The sequence below is a fragment of the Odontesthes bonariensis genome, chromosome 1 (genome assembly GCF_027942865.1).
Source record: "Odontesthes bonariensis isolate fOdoBon6 chromosome 1, fOdoBon6.hap1, whole genome shotgun sequence".
NCBI classification, from domain to species: domain Eukaryota; kingdom Metazoa; phylum Chordata; class Actinopteri; order Atheriniformes; family Atherinopsidae; genus Odontesthes; species Odontesthes bonariensis.
In genome coordinates, this window is record NC_134506.1 from 48,209,966 (window position 1) to 48,234,978 (window position 25,013).

Sequence of the window (25,013 nt, forward strand, 5' to 3'; positions counted from 1 at the left end):
ATGATTATGATTCAGTTATAGTATAGTAACAGTATAGTAATAGTAGTATAATAAATAGCAGCATTGGGTATTATCCTGAATCATAAAGCAAAACTACATGAACCAAATGTCCAACATTGATTATATAATCCAGCCAGCGAAAATTTTTTTAAATTTTTCTTAGGTGTTTTCAATGAATTGTTTTTAGTTCAAATAACCCTCAGGCATTGGGGACCTTTTCTAAAAACTGGCTTAGGCATTGAGCAGCCTTTTTTGCAGGTGCTTTAGGCGCCAATGGGTTAAGATAAGAAGAAGAAGAGACCGAACCCAAACACAGTCACTGCTTTACAGCTTTTTATTATGGCTCAGTTTCCTCACACTCAGCAGGTAGCGTCCCGGGTTCTGGGCCCTCAAGGGGCCGCCGGTCGCCCTGTTGGCGGCGGCTCGGCCGTGAGCGTTCAGTTGGCGGCCAGGATCTGGTCGACCCATCCGCGGAGCTCGGTGACGCGGGCGTAGACGGCGGGGGTGCTGGTGGAGCACCGGCTGCTTCCCCAGGACACGATACCCACCAGAGTCCAGACGTTGTTCTTCTGGCATACCAGGGGACCACCAGAGTCGCCCTGAAAAGGCAACAAACACAGGATGTCAGGACACACGGGTCAGTCTGAGGCAGGTGGTGCAGGCAGGTGGGCGGGGCCTCACCATGCAGGAGGTGGCGCCAGCTCCTCCGGCGCAGATCATCACGCCGGAGATGTTGCTGCCCCAGTGTCTCTTACACTGCTCGTTGGACAGCAGGGGCAGGGCGGCCTGCTGCAGCTTGTTGGGAGTACTGGGAGCTGTGGGAGACAGGTTCACAGGTGAGACACACCTGGTGACCTCATCACTTCTCCTGGGTCAGCTGAGCGTCAGTTTAAATGTGTCTAATCAGGCCTGGATCTGCACTGGAAAAAATGCCCCTCCAAAAATAAGTAAAAAAACAACAAATAAAAGACGATTTTGCTTGAAATAAGCAAAAAAAAATCTGCCAATGGAACTAGTGAAAATCGGCCTGTCAAGATTTCTTGAAATAAAATGTGATATTTGGGACTTTTGAGATAAAAGTGATCTTGAAATTAGCTTCAAAACCTCTTCAAATGAAAAAAAAAAGCTTGTTTCATGTGAAATCCGACTCAAAACAATTTGTTTTCAAGACTTTTTCACTTAACAAGATATTCCAGATGTATTGTGTTCAAACAAGTCCCTATATCTGGCTGAAATGGTGCTTGTTAGGCAGTTGTGTCTGATATTAAGTGGAATGAGAGACTCAATGAGACAAATATACTTGGTAAGACTTTTTTTCCAGTGTGAGCCAGGAAGCATTCTGAGGTTCACTGTGACACCGACAGGGCGCCGGCAGCATGTGTGCACGTGCACGTGCACGTGTGTGCGTGAGACTCACAGGCGTAGTGGGTCAGGCCCCAGCCGGAGGTCACGCAGGTCATGCCGGCGGCGAAGTTATCGGAGGACTCTGCGAGGCAGACGGGGGACACGTTGGTGCCCAGGCGGGCGGGCGAGGACAGCTTGATGAGGGTGATGTCGTTGTTGATGGTGCTCGGGTTCCAGGAGGGGTGGGTGAACACCTGGGGGGCAGCAGGGGGGGTTAGTGGGGGCAGGTGGGTTTGTTCTGAAAGCTGGCGCTCTGCAGGGGGCCTCTCACCTTGGCGGGCTTCAGCACCTGGATGTCCTCGTTGGAGCCGTAGCCCTTGTTGTGCTCCCCAGCGATCACATTGTGGTAGGTCCTGTTAGGAAACACACGTTGAACACGTTAAGCACACGTTAAACACACGTTAAGCACGCGTTAAACACACGTTAAGTTAAACACGCGTTAAGTTAAACACGCGTTAAGTTAAACACGCGTTAAACACACGTTAAACACACGTTAAACACACGTTAAACACACGTTAAACACACGTTAAGCACACGTTAAGCACACGCTAAACACACGCTAAACACACGTTAAACACACGTTAAACACACGTTAAGCACACGTTAAGCACACGTTAAGCACACGTTAAGCACACGTTAAACACGCGTTAAACACACGTTAAACACGCGTTAAACACACGTTAAACACTCGTTAAACACACGTTAAGCACACGTTAAACACACGTTGAGCACACGTTAAGCACGTCTTAAGCACACGTTTAGCACACGCTAAACACACGCTAAACACACGCTAAACACACGTTAAGCACACGTTAAGCACACGTTAAGCATACGTTAAACACTCGTTAAACACACGTTAAACACACGTTAAGCACAGCTAAACACACGTTAAACACACGTTAAACACGCGTTAAACACACGTTAAACACGCGTTAAACACTCGTTAAGCACACGTTAAACACACGTTGAGCACACGTTAAGCACACGTTAAGCATACGTTAAACACTCGTTAAACACACGTTAAACACACGTTAAGCACAGCTAAACACACGTTAAACACACGTTAAGCACAGCTAAACACACGTTAAACACACGTTAAACACGCGTTAAACACACGTTAAACACGCGTTAAACACTCGTTAAACACACGTTAAGCACACGCTAAACACACGTTAAGCACACGTTAAGCACACGTTAAGCATACGTTAAACACTCGTTAAACACACGTTAAACACACGTTAAGCACAGCTAAACACACGTTAAACACACGTTAAGCACAGCTAAACACACGTTAAACACACGTTAAACACGCGTTAAACACACGTTAAACACGCGTTAAACACTCGTTAAACACACGTTAAGCACACGTTAAACACACGTTGAGCACACGTTAAGCACACGTTAAGCACACGTTGAGCACACGCTAAACACACGTTAAACACATGTTAAACACGCGTTAAACACACGTTAAACACTCGTTAAACACACGTTAAGCACAGCTAAACACACGTTAAACACGCGTTAAACACACGTTAAACACGCGTTAAACACTCGTTAAACACACGTTAAGCACACGTTAAACACACGTTGAGCACACGTTAAGCACACCTTAAGCACACGTTGAGCACACGCTAAACACACGTTAAACACATGTTAAACACGCGTTAAACACACGTTAAACACGCGTTAAACACACGTTTAACACACGTTAAACACGCGTTAAACACGCGTTAAACACTCGTTAAACACACGTTAAGCACACGTTAAGCACACGTTTAACACACGTTAAACACGCGTTAAACACACGTTAAACACGCGTTAAACACTCGTTAAACACACGTTAAGCACACGTTAAACACACGTTGAGCACACGTTAAGCACACCTTAAGCACACGCTAAACACACGTTAAAGGCTCAAAGATCACAGGAAACACACGTTAAACGTTTTCTCCCTCTACACATCATCTCTTGGCTCTATCATCCACTCCCATAACTTTTCCTACCACTACTATGCAGATGACACCCAGCTGAGTCTGTCTTTGCCCCCTTCTGACACCCCAGTGGAGGCATTGCTGCTTGGCAGACATCTCGGGGTGGATGTGGATGCTCCACCTTAAGCTCAACCTTAGACTGAGCTGGTGTTTCTCCCGGGGAAGGGCTGCCCGTTCAGAGACCTGGCCATCACCATGGATGACTCCGTGCTGACGCCACCTCAGACTGCGAGGAATCTGGGTGTGACCCTGGACGACCAACTGTGGTTTCCTAAATTATCTTTGTTTCCTAAACTGTCTTTGTTTCCTAAACTGTTTCTGTTTCCTAAACTGTCTCTGTTTCCTAAACTGTTTCTGTTTCCTAAACTGTCTCTGTTTCCTAAATTGTCTTAGTTTCCTAAACTGTCTTTGTTTCCTAAAACTGTCTTTGTTTCCTAAACTGTCTTTGTTTCCTAAAACTGTCTTTGTTTCCTAAACTGTCTTTGTTTCCTAAACTGTCTTTGTTTCCTAAATTGTCTTTGTTTCCTAAATTATCTTAGTTTCCTAAACTGTCTTTGTTTCCTAAAACTGTCTTTGTTTCCTAAACTGTCTTTGTTTCCTAAACTGTCTTTGTTTCCTAAATTGTCTTTGTTTCCTAAATTATCTTAGTTTCCTAAACTGTTTCTGTTTCCTAAACTGTCTCTGTTTCCTAAACTGTCTCTGTTTCCTAAATTGTCTTTGTTTCCTAAATTATCTTTGTTTCCTAAACTGTCTCTGTTTCCTAAACTGTCTTTGTTTTCTAAATTGTCTTTGTTTCCTAAAACTGTCTCTGTTTCCTAAACTGTCTCTGTTTCCTAAATTGTCTTTGTTTCCTAAATTATCTTTGTTTCCTAAACTGTCTCTGTTTCCTAAAACTGTCTTTGTTTCCTAAACTGTCTTTGTTTCCTAAACTGTCTTTGTTTCCTAAAACTGTCTTTGTTTCCTAAACTGTCTCTGTTTCCTAAACTGTCTCTGTTTCCTAAACTGTCTCTGTTTCCTAAATTGTCTTTGTTTCCTAAATTATCTTTGTTTCCTAAACTGTCTTTGTTTCCTAAACTGTCTTTGTTTTCTAAATTGTCTTTGTTTCCTAAACTGTCTTTGTTTCCTAAATTGTCTTATTTTCCTAAACCGTCTTTGTTTCCTAAATTGTCTCTGTTTCCTAAACTGTCTTTGTTTCCTAAAACTGTTTTTGTTTCCTAAATTATCTTTGTTTCCTAAACTGTCTTTGTTTCCTAAACTGTTTCTGTTTCCTAAACCGTCTTTGTTTCCTAAATTGTCTTATTTTCCTAAACTGTCTTTGTTTCCTAAAACTGTCTTTGTTTCCTAAATTGTCTTTGTTTCCTAAACTGTCTTTGTTTCCTAAACTGTCTTTGTTTCCTAAAACTGTCTTTGTTTCCTAAATTGTCTCTGTTTCCTAAACTGTCTTTGTTTCCTAAACTGTCTTTGTTTCCTAAACTGTCTTTGTTTCCTAAATTGTCTTTGTTTCCTAAACTGTCTTTGTTTCCTAAAACTGTCTTTGTTTCCTAAACTGTCTTTGTTTCCTAAACTGTCTTTGTTTCCTAAACTGTCTTTGTTTCCTAAACTGTCTTTGTTTCCTAAACCGTCTTTGTTTTCTAAATTGTCTTTGTTTCCTAAATTATCTTCCCATGTGTCTCGGTACCTAACTTACTGTACTTACTCTAGCACTAGTTCTGCTCTTAGCTGTTTGGTTTTGGAAGGAAATGCACTTATGATTTCTTGTGACCTGAAGTTATTTTGCCTACCGGTGTGGAACACACTGATTGTAAGTCGCTTTGCATATGCAGAATGACCGTAATGTGATGTAATGTAATGTAATGTAAACGCTGACAGACCTCCGCTTGAACTCGATTGAAACTGTATCCTGTTCGGTGTAACTGAGCCCTCTCTAAAGTCGGGGATTAAATGGGATTAACTACTGGTTCATTTAGGCTACATTTACACTGTCAGTTAAATGTTACCCAATTCATATTTTCTTGCTTTCATGTGACACAGATCGGATATGTTTTTTGACCATGTAAATAGGACGAGGACGCATGCATTCGGCTATTTTGAGATTGGATACAGGCCTCCTTCATATGTTGAAATTTATCAGATACGAATCGGATATGTGACACTGTGACCGCCCTGTAAACAGGCAGATCGGATATTCTTACACATTGCGTTCCACACGTCATTCTCCACCAGTCCTGGGATCGGCCTCGCACCCAGACACTCCTCTGAACAGCTGAGGAGGCAATAATTGCAGCGTGTGCAGAGGATGCAATAATGGCCCTTTTCCTCCTTCTCTGCCTTAAAATCCTGCCAATGTTGGGCGAACTTCTCGTGTACCGCAACACTAGCATCACACCTATGTCAACGTCGTCCATTTGCCTCAGCAGCAGAGTTTGGTAAACACTTAAGTAGGCATGCGCGATGTTTCAGGTGATAGGCAAGTGTAATCGCGTGAATCAGATATGAGTCACATTATTGAAGTACGTGTAACCACACGTTACAAAAAATCAGATTTAGGCAAAAAATCTGATCTGGGCATCAAGACTTGCAGTGTAAATGTAGCCTTTGACTCCAGCAGCACCAAACTGGATCAATCCGCTGCTGAAAATAGTCCCTTACTCACTAACTGTGGGTCAGAATGGTCCGGCCCGTAACCCCGCCTGCTCTGATTGGTTACTTTGGGCCCCTAACCCCGCCTGCTCTGATTGGTTACTTTGGGCCCCTAACCCCGCCTGCTCTGATTGGTTAGTTTGGGCCCCTAACCCCGCCTGCTCTGATTGGTTAGTTTGGGCCCCTAACCCCGCCTGCTCTGATTGGTTAGTTTGGGCCCGTAACCCCGCCTGCTCTGATTGGTTAGTTTGGGCCCGTAACCCCGCCTGCTCTGATTGGTTAGTCTGGGCCCGTAACCCCGCCTGCTCTGATTGGTTAGTTTGGGCCCGTAACCCCGCCTGCTCTGATTGGTTAGTTTGGGCCCGTAACCCCGCCTGCTCTGATTGGTTAGTTTGGGCCCGTAACCCCGCCTGCTCTGATTGGTTAGTTTGGGCCCGTAACCCCGCCTGCTCTGATTGGTTAGTTTGGGCCCGTAACCCCGCCTGCTCTGATTGGTTAGTCTGGGCCCGTAACCCCGCCTGCTCTGATTGGTTAGTTTGGGCCCGTAACCCCGCCTGCTCTGATTGGTTAGTTTGGGCCCCTAACCCCGCCTGCTCTGATTGGTTAGTTTGGGCCCCGTAACCCCGCCTGCTCTGATTGGTTAGTTTGGGCCCCTAACCCCGCCTGCTCTGATTGGTTAGTTTGGGCCCCTAACCCCGTCTGCTCTGATTGGTTAGTTTGGGCCCCTAACCCCGCCTGCTCTGATTGGTTAGTTTGGGCCCGTAACCCCGCCTGCTCTGATTGGTTAGTTTGGGCCCCTAACCCCGCCTGCTCTGATTGGTTAGTTTGGGCCCGTAACCCCGCCTGCTCTGATTGGTTAGTTTGGGCCCGTAACCCCGCCTGCTCTGATTGGTTAGTCTGGGCCCGTAACCCCGCCTGCTCTGATTGGTTAGTTTGGGCCCGTAACCCCGCCTGCTCTGATTGGTTAGTTTGGGCCCGTAACCCCGCCTGCTCTGATTGGTTAGTTTGGGCCCGTAACCCCGCCTGCTCTGATTGGTTAGTTTGGGCCCGTAACCCCGCCTGCTCTGATTGGTTAGTTTGGGCCCGTAACCCTGCCTGCTCTGATTGGTTAGTTTGGGCCCGTAACCCCGCCTGCTCTGATTGGTTAGTTTGGGCCCGTAACCCCGCCTGCTCTGATTGGTTAGTTTGGTTCTGACTGACCTGACGTTGCAGTGGGCGGCGGTCACCACCCAGTTCTCGTTGATCAGAGATCCTCCGCAGAAGTGGAAGCCGTTGGATTGCTGCGAGACAAAGAGAGGTCAGAGGTCAGCGTGTGAGGAGGAGGAGAAGGACGCCGTCTGCTGAGGTCAGCTGACTCACCTGCAGAGACACCTGCCAGGGCCAGGAGTGAGGCACCGCCTCCTCGCCGTTCACAATGCGGGCGTAGCCAGTCACCTGGGGGGGGATGGAGGGGACACCGCAGCCTGAGGGGAGGTCACCAAGGAAACCGTCAGAAACAAACGGGAACCATGAACACCAGTTATCTGTCAGAGGTGTGAAAGTGGAGCTGAGTTCAGCTGAAAGTCTGAGTCTGAGTGAGACTCACCGTAGGCGGCGCTGACGAAGGCGAGGCACGACACGATCCAGAGGAAAGCCATGGTGATGAGGACGATGCCGAGGAAGAGCCGAGCCGGGGTTTTATGCTGTGGCCGGGAGGCGTCGACCAATCAGGCCCCAGAGTTCAGCTGGCAGCTGGTTATCAGGGCTGAGGCGGCGGTGGCGTTCTCACGGGTCACACGCCCTGAGAGGGGGCTCTCTGATTGGCCAGCACCAAGAACATTCAGACTCAGTGTTATTTTCTTACTGATCAGACAGAAGTTTCCTTTTTTTCAGATTGAAACAGGACATCAGAATGTGTCTGATCGGCTGAGCGTTACGTAACAGCTCGTAACATGTCACATTTCTGTCAGTGGGAACATCCCAAAGAGCAACAGCACATATTCAGTGCAATCTGTTGGTTTCCTTAGCTAGGAAATTGTTTTTGAATTGGCTCTATTTGAACGAATTGGATTATTTTATGAATAATTATGATTACAATTAATTGAATTCCAATTGGCTTGAATTGGACTTTATTATCTAAGTGCCTTGAGATGACATTTGTTGTATTTGGCGCAATATAAATAAAAATTAGTTGAATTGAATTTAACTTTACACTCTTTATCTTAAGTAAAAAGAGTTCCTGTTTCTGTGCTTAAACATGAAATCCTTTCATTGGTCGACAGTCAGAGCAGCAGAAACAACAAAAATTATTAAAGAACTATCAGTTTGTGAAAGGGAGGTCATTCATACTGAGGTGGGAATAAATGATTCATCAAAAGAATGAAATAAGCTCAATGATCCTAAAATAGAGGATTTTTTTCCAGCTGGTGGACCGACAGTCTGTTCAGAAGCTGTTAATGTGTGACCTGCTCTGAGATAACAGCGTGATAACAGATATACAACATACATATATATGTTGTATATCTGTTAAAGCTATATATATATATATATATATATATATATATATATATATATATATATATATATATATATATCTGTTAAAGCTATATATATATATATATATATATATATATATATATATATATATACACACATATATATATATATATATATATATATATATATATAACATATAACATGATATATATAACAGTGTGAACAGTCAGCCGTACTCAGAGCAGCTGCTGTCAGGAATCCATCATTCAAACCTAAAGATGTTTTAGTAAAAACTCTGTTTTCTGCCCATTTCATAATAATTTGACAGAACAGGGAAAGTTAGACTCCTCCCATGATGCATTTTTGCAGTTTAACAGCAGCTTTAATCAATACATTTACAAAAACTGCCACCTTTCAGCTGCTTGAGCTTTTAGTTTTGAGTTGTCTTCGATGGGTTAGGGCCCACAAAGTAACTGTCCCAGGAACATGCCTGCATTCCCCGGCCTCATACTGCGTCTGAACAGGGATGAAGTCCATGGTGGAGTCATGAACAGCAGAAGCAATTAAATGTTTTTATTTCATGTCTGCAGAATCAGCCCATCACACTAACCCTTTGCATTCAAGTTTCAGCCTTTTGGAGGCTGTTTTCAAACTCAGGCTCAGGCTTTGTAGTTCTTCTTCTTTATTAGGGCTGAATGTGTTCAAAAGAGACCGAGGGACTTGTTAAATGGGAAATTTCTGCATTGTAGTTTGGTGCCATTTTGTGATTTCTGACCCAAAGTTGAATTTATTCCAAAAAGAAAAAGTTGTGTGTCAGTGCAGCAACTTCTTTAACATTTAACCTCTCATCATAGTTTGGTATCCGCCTTTTTCTCTCATTAATTTCCACCAACATTCTGAAATGAAGGAAACTGCATCAGAGCCGACATGATGCCAGTGAGACTGATGACCGAGAGGGAGTAATGAGGGTGTTACCGAGCAGCTGAAACCAAAGTCCTGACTGATGACACTTTCCTTTCCTGTGGAGTTTGCTTTTTCAGCTGAAAAGTCTGAAACACGACACAGACTGATCTTTCTTTCTTTTAGTCTTCTGTTACCAGTCACAGTTACATCATTTACTTGGATCAGTGTCTTCTCTCTGTTAATCTCAATCATTGCTTTCCCAGTTTCCATGTTCTGCTCATCAGTTCCATTCATTTACCCATTATTTAAGCTCCCGCTGCCCCTCAGTCCTCCTCAGACGTGTTCATGTTTCATTCCAGTTCTGCAGACCCCCTAACCCTGCTTCAGACCCCCTAACCCTGCTTCAGACCCCCTAACCCCCTAACCCTGCTGCACACCCCCTAACCCTGCTGCACACCCCCTAACCCTGCTTCAGACCCCCTAACCCTGCTTCAGACCCCCTAACCCTGCTTCAGACCCCCTAACCCTGCTTCAGACCCCCTAACCCTGCTGCACACCCCCTAACCCTGCTTCAGACCCCCTAACCCTGCTTCAGACCCCCTAACCCCCTAACCCTGCTGCACACCCCCTAACCCTGCTGCACACCCCCTAACCCTACCCTAACCCTGCTGCACACCCCCTAACCCTGCTGCACACCCCCTAACCCTACCCTAACCCTGCTGCACACCCCCTAACCCTGCCGCAGACCCTCTAACCCTACCCTAACCCCTTAACTCTGCCGGAGACCCTCTAACCCTACCCTAACCCCCTAACCCTGCTTCAGACCCCCTAACCCTACCCTAACCCCCTAACCCTGCTGCAGACCCCTTAACCCTACCCTAACCCTGCCGCAGACCCCCTAACCTTACCCTAACCCCCTAACCCTGCCGCAGACCCTCTAACCCTACCCTAACCCCCTAACCCTGCTGCAGACCCCCTAACCCTGCCGCAGACCCTCTAACCCTACTCTAACCCTGCTGCAGACCCCCTAACCCTACCCTAACCCCCTAACCCTGCCGCAGACCCTCTAACCCTACTCTAACCCTGCTGCAGACCCCCTAACCCTACCCTAACCCTGCTGCAGACCCCTTAACCTTACCCTAACCCCCTAACCCTGCCGCAGACCCTCTAACCCTACCCTAACCCTGCCGCAGACCCCCTAACCTTACCCTAACCCCCTAACCCTGCCGCAGACCCTCTAACCCTACCCTAACCCTGCCGCAGACCCCCTAACCTTACCCTAACCCCCTAACCCTGCCGCAGACCCCCTAACCCTACCCTAACCCCCTAACCCTGCCGCAGACCCTCTAACCCTACCCTAACCCTGCCGCAGACCCCCTAACCTTACCCTAACCCCCTAACCCTGCCGCAGACCCCCTAACCCTACCCTAACCCCCTAACTCTGCCGGAGACCCTCTAACCTTACCCTAACCCCCTAACCCTGCCGCAGACCCTCTAACCCTACCCTAATCCCCTAACCCTGCCGCAGACCCTCTAACCCTACTCTAACCCTGCTGCAGACCCCCTAACCCTACCCTAACCCTGCTGCAGACCCCTTAACCTTACCCTAACCCCCTAACCCTGCCGCAGACCCTCTAACCCTACCCTAACCCCCTAACCCTGCCGCAGACCCTCTAACCCTACCCTAATCCCCTAACCCTGCCGCAGACCCCCTAACCTTACCCTAACCCCCTAACCCTGCCGCAGACCCCCTAACCCTACCCTAACCCCCTAACTCTGCCGGAGACCCTCTAACCTTACCCTAACCCCCTAACCCTGCCGCAGACCCTCTAACCCTACCCTAACCCCCTAACCCTACCGCAGACCCTCTAACCCTACTCTAACCCTGCTGCAGACCCCTTAACCTTACCCTAACCCCCTAACCCTGCCGCAGACCCTCTAACCCTACCCTAATCCCCTAACCCTGCCGCAGACCCTCTAACCCTACTCTAACCCTGCTGCAGACCCCCTAACCCTACCCTAACCCTGCTGCAGACCCTCTAACCCTACTCTAACCCTGCTGCAGACCCCCTAACCCTACCCTAACCCTGCTGCAGACCCCTTAACCTTACCCTAACCCCCTAACCCTGCCGCAGACCCTCTAACCCTACCCTAACCCCCTAACCCTGCCGCAGACCCTCTAACCCTACCCTAATCCCCTAACCCTGCCGCAGACCCTCTAACCCTACCCTAATCCCCTAACCCTGCCGCAGACCCTCTAACCCTACTCTAACCCTGCTGCAGACCCCCTAACCCTACCCTAACCCTGCCGCAGACCCCCTAACCTTACCCTAACCCCCTAACTCTGCCGGAGACCCTCTAACCCTTTTGCAGACCCCCCACCTGGCTCAACAGAGCTCGGACTCTTTGTCAGACTGGCTACAGCGCTGAAGAGAAACCTGGGATTGTTCTTATTCTCTTCTATCAATGATGAATAATAAGCAGTTCTAGCTTTACGAAGGGCTTTCTTATACGTTATTAAACTATCTTTCCACACTAACTGAATCTGGTCATCTGGATTTGGGGTCTTTGGAAAGCTCAGTTCGCTGCTCCAACAGGTTAACGGCATCCAAACCAGGTCATAGAAACGCTTTAAAATCATTATTATGACAGAAAAAGCTCATCAGAAAATATCCTGATGATACCAAAGACAGACTCAACATTTCCAGAGCCGCTGCTGTAGGCTGCCAACACTCAGGCACCAATCAATGATGTCATGCTTCATCTCACTAATGTTGAAAATGTGATTAAAGGATCTCGTGAAAAAGTCATTTTGATTTTTTTCTTTTGGTGGAAACACGCACATACCCATGATGCGTAACTCTGATAAAACAGGTGAAGGATCATACTGAAGCTTCTCTTCTGATTCAGTTCATCCTGCAGGTCACCAGGTACTCTCCTCCATCTCCACGGTAACCAGTCTGTCAACAGGTGCTGATGCTGAAAGGAATCGGACAAAGAAACACTGTGAGATCTCAGTTAATCCCACTTTGTTCTCATAGTCTGTTGGTTTGACTCTGAAAGCTGAGATTCAAACATGGAGGAAGAAACCCTCTGAGGGGCTTCTGCTTCCCACCCCTCAGATCTGTTGACACACACCAATTATTTCTGTGATAAATCATCAGACAGGAAATTAGCTCTGCCATCGGTCAACATGTCGCCTGGTCCCTTCTGCTGATGTGATCACGTCTGATGTTATCATGTGTGCTTCCTGTGTGAGCTGAGCCAGCAGTAACTGTGGAGCAGAGGACCGCAGCCTCAGAGCCAATCAGAGCCTCCAACCAATCAGAGCCTCTGACCATCAGAGCCTATAACCAATCAGAGCCAATCAGAGCCTCCGACTCATCAGAGCCAATCAGATTCTCCGACCCATCAGAGCCACCGACCAATCAGAGCCTCCAACACATCATCAGATCTGTTACCATCATCGTCACGGTAACACATGAAGCGTCACCTGTTGAACTTCTGTTAGGGTTTATCGTCACGGTAACACATGAAGCGTCACCTGTTGAGCTTCTGTTAGGGTTTATCGTCACGGTAACACATGAAGCGTCACCTGTTGAGCTTCTGTTAGGGTTCATCGTCACGGTAACATATGAAGCGTCACCTGTTGAACTTCTGTTAGGGTTTATCGTCACGGTAACACATGAAGCGTCACCTGTTGAACTTCTGTTAGGGTTTATCGTCACGGTAACACATGAAGCGTCACCTGTTGAACTTCTGTTAGGGTTTATCGTCACGGTAACACATGAAGCGTCAGCTGTTGAACTTCTGTTAGGGTTTATCGTCACGGTAACACATGAAGCGTCACCTGTTGAGCTTCTGTTAGGGTTTATCGTCACGGTAACACATGAAGCGTCACCTGTTGAGCTTCTGTTAGGGTTTATCGTCACGGTAACACATGAAGCGTCACCTGTTGAGCTTCTGTTAGGGTTTATCGTCACGGTAACATATGAAGCGTCACCTGTTGAACTTCTGTTAGGGTTTATCGTCACGGTAACACATGAAGCGTCACCTGTTGAGCTTCTGTTAGGGTTTCTCGTCACGGTAACACATGAAGCGTCAGCTGTTGAGCTTCTGTTAGGGTTTATCGTCACGGTAACACATGAAGCGTCACCTGTTGAGCTTCTGTTAGGGTTTATCGTCACGGTAACACATGAAGCGTCACCTGTTGAGCTTCTGTTAGGGTTTATCGTCACGGTAACATATGAAGCGTCACCTGTTGAACTTCTGTTAGGGTTTATCGTCACGGTAACACATGAAGCGTCACCTGTTGAGCTTCTGTTAGGGTTTCTCGTCACGGTAACACATGAAGCGTCAGCTGTTGAGCTTCTGTTAGGGTTTATCGTCACGGTAACACATGAAGCGTCACCTGTTGAGCTTCTGTTAGGGTTTATCGTCACGGTAACACATGAAGCGTCAGCTGTTGAGCTTCTGTTAGGGTTTATCGTCACGGTAACACATGAAGCGTCACCTGTTGAACTTCTGTTAGGGTTTATCGTCACGGTAACACATGAAGCGTCAGCTGTTGAACTTCTGTTAGGGTTTATCGTCACGGTAACACATGAAGCGTCACCTGTTGAACTTCTGTTAGGGTTTATCGTCACGGTAACACATGAAGCGTCACCTGTTGAGCTTCTGTTAGGGTTTATCGTCACGGTAACACATGAAGCGTCACCTGTTGAGCTTCTGTTAGGGTTTCTCGTCACGGTAACACATGAAGCGTCACCTGTTGAACTTCTGTTAGGGTTTCTTGTCACGGTAACACATGAAGCGTCACCTCTTGAGCTTCTGTTAGGGTTTATCGTCATGGCAACACATGAAGCGTCACCTGTTGAGCTTCTGTTAGGGTTTATCGTCACGGCAACACATGAAGCGTCAGCTGTTGAGCTTCTGTTAGGGTTTATCGTCACGGTAACACATGAAGCGTCAGCTGTTGAGCTTCTGTTAGGGTTTATCGTCACGGCAACACATGAAGCGTCACCTGTTGAGCTTCTGTTAGGGTTTATCGTCACGGCAACACATGAAGCGTCACCTGTTGAGCTTCTGTTAGGGTTTATCGTCACGGCAACACATGAAGCGTCAGCTGTTGAGCTTCTGTTAGGGTTTATCGTCACGGTAACATATGAAGCGTCAGCTGTTGAACTTCTGTTAGGGTTTATCGTCACGGTAACACATGAAGCGTCACCTGTTGAACTTCTGTTAGGGTTTATCGTCATGGCAACACATGAAGCATCACCTGTTGCAACTCAGTTCTGTTCCAGATAAACCTGGGATAAACCTGGGATAAACTTGGGATAAACCTGGGATAAACCTGTGATAAACCTGGGATAAACTTGGGATAAACCTGGGATAAACCTGTGATAAACCTGGGATAAACCTGGGATAAACCTGGGATAAATCTGGGATAAATCTGGGATAAACCTGGGATAAACCTGGGATAAACCTAGGATAAACCTGGGATAAATCTGGGATAAACCTGGGATAAATCTGGGATAAACCTGGGATAAATCTGGGATAAACTTGGGATAAATCTGGGATAAACCTGGGATAAACCTGGGATAAACCTGGGATAAATCTGGGATAAATCTGGGATAAACCTGGGATAAACCTGGGATAAACCTAGGATAAACCTGGGATAAATCTGGGATAAACCTGGGATAAATCTGGGATAAACCTGGGATAAATCTGGGATAAACTTGGGATAAATCTGGGATAAACCTGGGATAAACCTGGGATAAACCTGGGATAAACACACAGCTTCAGATAAGGTTTGTGGTTGATCAGCTGGGGTCCGCTGCAGGATCTACGTATGAATACAGAATTCAGCTGATTCTGCAGAAACAGCCTTTAGGCAAAGGAAAGAGTTCCAGGACATGTTGGGAGTTTCATTTAATTTCATTTAATCTGGTTCTGTTGTGTTCTGACAGATACCGGCTGGATGCTGCAGTAGTTTCCCTTTGACACAGAGGCAGAATCGGTTCCTGTTTGTCTGGACTCTGGGACTCTGAGACTGAGACTCTGGGACTCTGAGACTCTGCATCCTGCCTCCTGGTGTAAAAACAGTAAAAGTTTTATTCTGAAATCCCCGACAGGAAGCGGTCCGCCGTGACTCCGGGAGCTTGCGGTGTTTGCGGCTCTCCGCTCAGTCCGGACCGCGCTCCCGGATGATCCGGATCATGGTGCTGGTCTCCCAGTCAGTCCGCGCGCTGCACTGACCCTCCAGGTTCCACGCGGAGCTCCACCATGCCGCTGCCCGGGAACGACACCTCCGGCTGGGCTGAGCACTCTGACACCAACCGGTCAGCGGGCGGCGAACCCGGTGCGGAGGCGGTGATCGTGCCGGTGGTGTTCGGGCTGATCTTCGTGGTGGGGGTGGTGGGCAACTCTCTGGTGATGGTGGTGATCGGGAGGGTGAAGCACGGCGGCGGAGGAGCGCGCGCCATCAGCCCCACCAACATCTTCATCCTGAACCTGAGCGTGGCGGACCTCCTCTTCCTCCTCTTCTGCGTGCCCTTCCACGCCACCATCTACTCGCTGCCCCAGTGGGTGTTCGGGGCCTTCCTCTGCACCTTCGGCCACTTCTTCTCCTCCGTCAGCATGCTGGTCAGCATATTCACGCTCGTGGCCATGTCCGTGGACCGCTACATCGCCGTGGTGCGCTCCAGAAAGTCCGCGTACGCGCGGAGCCCCAGGAACGCGCTGGTCGGGCTGTGCGTGATCTGGAGCGCGTCCCTGGTGTGCTCGGTGCCGGTGGCGCAGCACCAGGTGCTCACCGACCACCCCGCCGCCCCGAACAGCACCTTCTGCTGGGAGAGCTGGTCCGGGGCGTCCAGACCGGCCTACCGGGTGTCCATTCTGGGGCTGGGCTTCGTGCTGCCGCTGCTGCTCATCTGCTGCTGCTACACCCGGGTCAGTGCCGCCGGAACCGGGCTAATGTTTCACTCTGGCGCGGTAAAACACGCGCTGATCACTCACAACAGCGGCCAAAGGGCGCGCGCAAAGTCCTTCTGCTCGTAAAAGGTGTGCGTAAAGGTGTGCGTGGCGGCGCGCGCACACACGCACCAAAGTGATAGCGTCAGATATAAGTTGGTCTCTGCAGCAGGGTGGAGCAGTGATTATAAATGTTCCAGGGGGGGCACATGAGCGCCACATCAAGCCCAGAGACACGACGCTGAAGTTGGCATCCGATTAGCAAATTAATGGATGGGCATAAAGGGCCATTTCACTGCATTTTTGCATTTTGATCGCCCTAAACTAGGTCCTGTATGGAAACTACAATAGTTACACTGCTCAAATCTGGATATAATTATTCTAAAGAGGCTGTAGATTCATTAAAACCTTGTTTGGGATTTGTGAAACCTTTTTCTGATTTGTGAAAATGCAGAACAGGGCCATTTTACTGCTTTTTTTTGCATTTTGATCGCCCTAAACTAGGTACGGTATGGAAACTACAATAGTTACACTGCTCAAATCTGGATTGAATTATTCTAAAGAGGGTACAGGGTCTTTAAAACACATTGTATGTTGGTGCACTACGAGGGTGGGCAAACCGTTAAAATAATACATCCAGGGGGCAAACGGGTTTACCTTTGGAAAATGTGTGTGGGGGGGGGTGAAATCATCTTGCTGTAAAAGTGGGGGTGTCGAAACACCCCCATCCTCCACGGGTGCGACGCCCGTGCTCTGCAGCTCAAGCAGCAGAACTTTGGCGCACATGTACCCGGTACACCGTAAAAGATAAAGCATGGGTTCAACTTAAAAAAGTTAGTGTCTGGGCTGCCTTACTTTAGTTAGTTAACCAAACTTCAAAGAAAAAGTTGTGATAACTTCTTCAGTTTTTCAAACAATCCCTCTTTCCCAGTTAAATGAACTAGATAGGAATTCAAGTGAACTTAAAGCCTTCAGTGTTGATGGCTAAAGAAACCAAGTCAAACTGACTTTACCATCGTGTTGATGACTGAAGAAAATAAGTTCATGTGACTTTTCATGATTCAAAACTAATTCATTCCTTTAGTGTTAATAACTTGAGAACAAGTTAAAGTTACTTTTTCATGTTTGAAAACAAATTAGTTTTGCAAGTCAAGAAAACACGGATTAATTCAGGTGAATTGAGAACCTTAATCTGTTTCAATTTGGTCTCAATCTAGGTTAACATGACTTTAGTTTTTACTTCTTCAATCTGACATTAAAACCTGGTAAAGAAATCTCAGTATTTTATGCTCCAGTTCATCATATTACTATACATCTACACCATAACGCATTCTAAATGACAACTATAAAACACAACACAAAAAGGCTTCTTTATTTATCTCTGTTTATTAATGCCTGAGTATCACAGAACAAACCATATTTTGCTGAAAACACACTGGTTAATGCAGATATGCACAGGGCCTGTACTCAGTTACAAACGAAAAAGATAGGCAAATTCCAACATCTATAAAATCCTTCTTCAAATCAAGTCTAGGTGGTTGAAAAAACAGCTCAATAAAAAAGAAATAGAACCAGTTATGGTATAAGTAACAAAATCAGTCTGGTTGTAGCATTACTACAAGTCTTCAGCACAAAAAAAAACCTTGGAGGAAACAGACTTGACTATTGACAATTATATGGAAGCATTGTACAGCCAGGTTAGTGATATTTATAGTAGGGAAGGCTTAGTTTTGGAAAAAAACAAAAACAAAAACAAACTTTGAAACAGCCTTGCGTATTACCTACTCATATTTTACAGAAACATTTCCCCCCCTTGGTCTGTGAACCAATATTATGCCCCAGTTATATACCTTAGAACACCAACACTACAAAGGTTTCTGCTATCACTAGCCTAGAACTTGCACAACAGGACACTATGGGCAAATATGCACTGGGCTTGTATGACAAAAAAGGGCCAATTCCAACATAGATAAATTCCCTCTTAGCACCACTTCTTGGCGATAAAAAAAAAAAAAAGAAAATAAACAGCTCACACCCATTACAAAAAGCTGTTATGTACAGAAACAGAACCAAGATGTGCCACATACTGTAGCATTACCACTACAATAAAAAAAAACACAACACAACCTTGGACTCGATCAGACTTGACTGGCAATAATGTGGGAACACTGCAAAGACTTGTTAATACTAGGGAAGCTGGCTTGCCCACAGCTTGTGAATGACCTACTCTGTTCTATGGAAAAGTTTGTTCCGCAGTCCATGGATCTTCCAGAGACAATTGGAACTTCCAGTGTCTGATCTTGAATCAGTGTGGTATGACTCCGTTGAGTTCTTAACAGTTACCTTCAATGTCGCTCTTTCTGCAGGAAGGTCAGACAAATTTGTCAAGTTGCACACACTGTAAACCCGGATAAGTTGATTGTACTTAAACCATTTGTGTCAAGTGATTGCCTCAAATGGTTTAAGTTATTGACAGTAGAGAAACTTAATCTGTTTAAGTATAGTCAATTTAAATGTAAAATTGTTTTTTAAAGTTACATACACTTAAATGGTTTAAGTAATCACAATAGAAAAGTACAGTGGAGTCTACTTAAAAGTACAATGGTCAAAACTTAATATTATAAGTCAAATACACTTAGAATTCTAGTTTTATTAAATCTATGACTATATAAAATTTTTAAATATTATATATGGAATAATAAATTCCAATTAAATTATTCTTTTGTCAATGACCACACAATGCAGTACATTTTATTTATTTTATTTAAACACACATCAAAGCAACACATATGTATTAACAATGATGCTGTGCGAAATAGTTGTGGCGATGCTGGGCTTGCAGCGCTGGTGTCCTCAGAGCAGAGGATTCCCACAGGAATGTCCAGAGTCTCCCTCATTAAGATTCTATAGTGCAAGAAACAAGACAAAAGGAGAATATTCAGGTTAACAGCAATTTGTCTGCAATCAGCTGTGTGGTCTTCATAAATATTATGATTTTCATAATTCACAGTGGATTTATTTTAGATAATGTTGTTTAAACAAGCTATTAGAGGCATTTTTTTGTGTTCATGTATAGGTATCTGTTGTGGTGTAGATCCCATGTTTTGACAATAGGTGGTATATTGGACAATGTGATATGTGATAGAGAAATAGAGAATAGAGAAAGGTTTAATTACTCTTCAAGTGTGCTGCTGACCAGGGAGAAGCACACAGTTTTTTTAGTATTAGTGGCCTAATTTGAGCCTTTTAGTTTATTCTCCATTCAAGTTATTATTGGGATAAGTGTGTGTAGATCATTAAAGGCAATATTAGAAATACACAAATCACTAATCAAAAAACTTTACTCACCGAACTGCTCTTAAAGAACATAGACGCATCATCCCCAAGAATCACTGGCAGTCCTCTCAGGACAAGGCATCTGATGGCTGTTGGCTCAGTGCTCTGCAAAGAGATATAACACAAGAAATATATCTTATATCAGTTCATTTGTTCATATAGAGAAATACCACAAGGGGAGGTGGGAGAAGTATTAGTTTTTGTAATATGTATGAACTAACCATCAATATCATTACAAGAAGAAACAGAAATATCAACCCACCGTTGTCTGTTGTAACAGGTCAGCTAACTGCTTGCCTATCTGACTTGTCTTCCTCTTGAAGATTTCCATCAAGCTTGGACACAAACCATCAAGAACACCAAATAACTCTTCTTTAAGATTCCTACCAACAACCCTGTTAAACTCCAAGTACACCTGAAAAATATGAAAATGAAATTTTGACATTCAGGCAGAGTTACTTATAACACAGGGTTCAAGAAATTCACAATTGCAATTGTCCAACGCTCAAAATTTACCTAAGCCATCCTCAAATTTACACACATTCAAATGTACACATTTGAAACTAACAATGTTCCAGCAGTTTCTAAAACTAGAACAGAGAAAACAACTTACCTCATTCAGACAGAAATTATATCCTCTTGACGGCAGGCAAATGTCCTTTAAAAGCGTCCAAACTTGCTTAAAACAGAAAAATGCAGGTCTGTATTGTCCAAGGAACAAGCAAAGTGCAAAGACCTTAAATTGCTCTGTGTAAATTAGAAAATGGAGCAACTTTCTCTGTAGCCATCAACGGACAAGCACAGACTTGTCTTGAGTTTTGAGCCAATCACAACAGGGCAGCATGTGGTGTGAGGTAAAACTTGATAGTTTAAGTTTGTTAAACTTACAAAAATGAGTACACCTATTGACTGTCTCATACACTCTTCATATACTCATACTGTTTAAGTAATGCAATAAAACTAACCTTTAAAAGTGGTATTCACTCAAACTGTTTGCATAGAATGAACTTTCGGGTTAACAGTGCAGCTCATTTTCAAAGTCTTTATCTTCATATTGGACAATCAGGTCATCTTCGATTCCAAGCTTGTGTTTCAGCAGGGCCATGAATGCATCCAGGGTCTCTGGCAAACTGTTGATATTGATTTTCCTGATGTCATCTTTGTTCAGAATAATTCTAAACAGCATGCTGGCACACTGAAAAACAAAACAGTCACTAGGTTTGACCATAATAGCAACAATACTACTGCAATACAATAATTTTAATAAAAACAAATGCATCTCACCATATAACCAGATGACGGAAGTATACTTTGGTGTCTGCAGGTTCGTCAAAATCCCATAGGCTGCATCGGATTCTTGATGTCACTGCCTGACTGCTGCATGATGCATGCTGCCTCACATGCTTTTGGAGAGACTTGTGTGACTGGAAGCAACATGTGCAATCAGTGTAAATACAGGGGAGAGCTACTCTTCTTCCATAGTGCCCATGACTGCTTTGATAGTGTTCTACAATTCGGCGGCGATTTGATGTGGAGTATGTGCAAAACTTACATATCCATCTCATTCGGCAATGCAACTGAAGAGGATCTGAAAATAAAAAAATAATGAAAAATTAGTGCACCGACAATGATTTCCAAAACCTTGCCAACTTGGTATCCAATTCACATATTTAACTGAAAACACAATTATAAATTATATTGTCATTAGTCCAAAACAAAATCTTCACATTTGGTTACATATACAATGATCTTGAAGTCATGCGAAACGAAACGCCATCGTTTTGGAATGACATCACCCCGGCTCTGCCAACGAGCAGAGCAATGCCCTGCCAACCTATTGATTCCAATGATTTCTATTACAACCGTACAAGCACCGTTAAAATCCATTGAGCTAATTCACCTGCTACTATGCTTGTTAGCTACAAAGTGTGCCGCCAGAGTGCGGAGACAACCGAATTCGGCAGATCCGTGCTCAGAAATGCTGGCGGAACATTGCAGGATCCAGGACACGTGATAACCGGGGCAGCTAACCCACAAGCTATCCTGGCTACTTACAGTTAACACAAGTACCAAGACACCATCCTATTTAGCCGCCTGACTGAATGCACAGCATACATGCTCAATAGTCAATTAGTCGAGATGACCACTTAACGCTTTGTGGCGTCTTTGTTTTTCTTAGTAATTTATTCAATTAAGCCGTGCCTTGTATTAACCGTATTTGACAATCAATGGATGCTACACAAAGATGATACTACACGTTTCAAACGAGAGGAGACGTACATGCAATTTCCAATCTCATTGTACTCTTACCCAGTCACCATTAGAATCAGCACAACGCATTTTCCAAGTTAAACAGCAAACTGCACACGAGTTAACTGCTCTGATAAACCAAGCCAATAACATTATTTTAAATGTTGGTTACTTACTTTGAATGTCGAGCACTTTCGGTTACTTGGCTGTTCAGTAGATAACCGCGGGAAGTGGACAACATGCAGGTGGACAAGAACAAGCTGATAGATTCTTGTCGTGGTTGGTGTTGCAGCAGAGTTCGCCACTCGGTTGAAGCAAGTGTCTTCTGCCTGCGTCACGTGGGTGCACGAGCCAATCAGAAGTGATTGATTATACTATTATTATTTCAAATTGTTTTACTATGCTTGTATCTTGCTTTGTTCTCCCCCCTTTCGGTAGGCTATTCTTTCATTTATATCTGGTATAAATACTCTTTCAATACTCATCGACTTGATTTTTTTTGTTTTTTATCAATGGGCCTAAAAAAAGAAATCTCAGCAAATTAGGCTACTTTTATGAAGCTGTAGGCCCTAATTATGGACATATTTAGGGACGCTGCGCTTATCCTGTCTGTTTATAGGAAAACTTTGTGTGCAGGAAAAGTGTCTTCTAAAATTGGATGACCTCGCACTGGCTTCCTTAAAGGAGCAGGTGTCTATTTTTTAAAACACATGTATGACATTTCTCTGTCTGCTTGCTCCTTCCATCCTATTTTATGCAAGCACAGCTTATACCATTACATTAAAAATGTGAATTGTTGAACCTGAAACTGTACTGTTAGCAGGATTTTTATTGTTTCAATTTTTAAGCTATATAATAAACTCTATTACTTTTTGTAGGGCAATGGTTAATGGTTCAACACACAGTTACAAATAATGCAAACAACACAGAAAACCATGGTCACAACTCTGAACAGAAAACAAAACAGAAGGGGTACGAGGCAGTCCATGGGTTGAAACCGTCTAGTCTTTATTATTGGCACCACCTTCATCAGGTTTAAAGGCCTGTATATGAAGTTTTTCGTGTTGAACTCACAACTTTTGATATGATAGGCCTATGGATTGTGTGCATTCCTATTGACTGTCATTTTCTATTGCAGTCAAATAGTAGGCCCTATTTTCAATTCTACTTAACAAATGAAGTCTAATCAACTAGTATTTTAAATCAGATTAACTTTTTAATGAGTTCAGACTTTAAAATTCAGAAAAACTAGTTAAAGGGGAACTCCGGGGCATTTGAAGTGTGTTTCCATTGCTTGAGGTTGTCAAATACTGACGGTAGGACACAGACAGGTGCGTATCTGCGCTCCCTGTGTGGACATCGCTCTGTTCGCTCAGCCTGTCATGCGAGGCTAATACGTGGTGGCTAAGGGGCAAGCGCTAACCCTTCCACGTAAAACAACAACTTGCACACTGCAGAAACGTCACACCACTTTATAACCCATCCGACAATAAAGTCACAAGCCTTACCATCAAAACCATATGCATGGTTCTCACATTACTGGCATGGGGACGTTACAAAACAACTTTATAAACAGCATGTAACTCACCGGCTGGTTGTAGGCTCGCGCATGTGAAAGCCCAAAAGAGTCAATGGACGATAATCACATATACAAAACAATTATATTCTCTAGAAAAACTGCGTTCAAGAATTTAAAACATTACAACAATACATGCCCAGTAATATTGTTACCAGCCGGTGAGTGACATGCTGTTTATAAAGTTGTTTTGTAACGTCCCCATGCCAGTAATGTGAGAACCATGCATATGGTTTTGATGGTAAGGCTTGTGACTTTATTGTCGGATGGTTTATAAAGTGGTGTGACGTTTCTGCAGTGTGCAAGTTGTTGTTTTACGTGGAAGGGTTAGCGCTTGCCCCTTAGCCACCACGTATTAGCCTCGCATGACATGCTGTGCGAACAGCACGATCTCCGCACAGGGAGCGCAGATTTGCACCTCTCTGTGTCCTACTGTCAGTATTTGACAACCTCTACCAATGGGATTGTGCTTCAAATGCCCCGGAGTTCCCCTTTAACACAGCAACCCCCATAGCACGTAGTTATTCTGAGAGTTAATTTTAAGTTATCACAGCTAAAAGCAAGTTTTCTTTTTTACAGTGTACCGAGCCAGATTAGACCCGAGTGTGTCCGTTAACCGGACTTTTTACAACTTAATGTGTGACGTCATCGTTCTTAATGCGTGAGTCATTGTTTTTCTGTCTGACGCGTAAACCCATCAGACTCTTTCTGCTTTTCAACAATCTGAAATAAGAACAGTTTGAACTTCAGAGGTTTCTGTCTGAGGAAAGCTGAGCTCAGCCGATAAAGCCCAGATCAATAAGGCTGATCAATAAGGCTGATCAATAAGGACGGGATGATTCTGATCGGATTGATCAGCTTCGCTCACACCCTGAAACCAAAAGAGATTTTCATTTCTGTTGGTTTATCTGAATAAAACCGACGTTTAATCAGAAAGATCCTTTAACTGTTAGGGTTTATTATCCAGGTGTGTTCCAGGAATCATCCAGGTTTCATAGGCTGGGTGTTATCCAGGTGTCATCCAGGTGTTATCCAGGTGTTATCCAGGTGTTATCCAGGTGTTATCCAGGTATTTATCAGGTGTTATACAGGTATTTATCAGGTGTTATCCAGGTGTTATCCAGGTGTTATCCAGGAATTTATCCAGGTGTTATCCAGGTGTTATCCAGGTGTTATCCAGGTGTTATCCAGGTATTTATCAGGTGTTATACAGGTGTTATACAGGTGTTATCCAGGTATTTATCAGGTGTTATCCAGGTATTTATCAGGTGTTATCCAGGTGTTATCCAGGTGTTATCCAGGTGTTATCCAGGTGTTATCCAGGTATTTATCAGGTGTTATCCAGGTGTTATCCAGGTGTTATCCAGGTGTTATACAGGTGTCATCCAGGTGTTATCCAGGTGTTATACAGGTGTTATCCAGGTATTTATCAGGTGTTATACAGGTATTTATCAGGTGTTATACAG

The 25,013-nt window shown here is 44.7% G+C and overlaps 2 protein-coding genes and 1 long non-coding RNA gene across 3 annotated transcripts in view; 1 reads left to right on the forward strand and 2 right to left on the reverse strand.

The window, feature by feature from the left end:
- Positions 1–320: 320 nt before the first annotated feature.
- LOC142395638 (chymotrypsin B-like) lies at positions 321–7,682 on the reverse strand. The gene is made up of 7 exons (XM_075478618.1): positions 7,621–7,682; positions 7,395–7,498; positions 7,236–7,315; positions 1,676–1,757; positions 1,418–1,598; positions 682–815; positions 321–599 (listed from the first exon to the last, which is right to left on the reverse strand). The coding sequence occupies exons 1-7, from the start codon at positions 7,670–7,672 to the stop codon at positions 438–440; spliced, it is 795 nt and encodes a 264-aa protein (XP_075334733.1). The 5' UTR covers positions 7,673–7,682; the 3' UTR covers positions 321–437.
- Positions 7,683–15,616: 7,934 nt separating this feature from the next.
- The window catches only part of galr1b (galanin receptor 1b), a 29,250-nt gene continuing 19,853 nt past the window's right edge, over positions 15,617–25,013 (forward strand). Inside the window, exon 1 of the mRNA XM_075479861.1 lies at positions 15,617–16,364. Within this exon, the coding sequence (XP_075335976.1) occupies positions 15,699–16,364 (666 nt within the window). The 5' untranslated portion in view covers positions 15,617–15,698. The remainder of the gene's footprint in view (positions 16,365–25,013) is intronic.
- On the reverse strand, positions 19,203–20,109 carry LOC142397271 (uncharacterized). The gene is made up of 3 exons (XR_012772717.1): positions 19,984–20,109; positions 19,734–19,826; positions 19,203–19,289 (listed from the first exon to the last, which is right to left on the reverse strand). It is a non-coding gene; the product is annotated as an uncharacterized LOC142397271 (long non-coding RNA).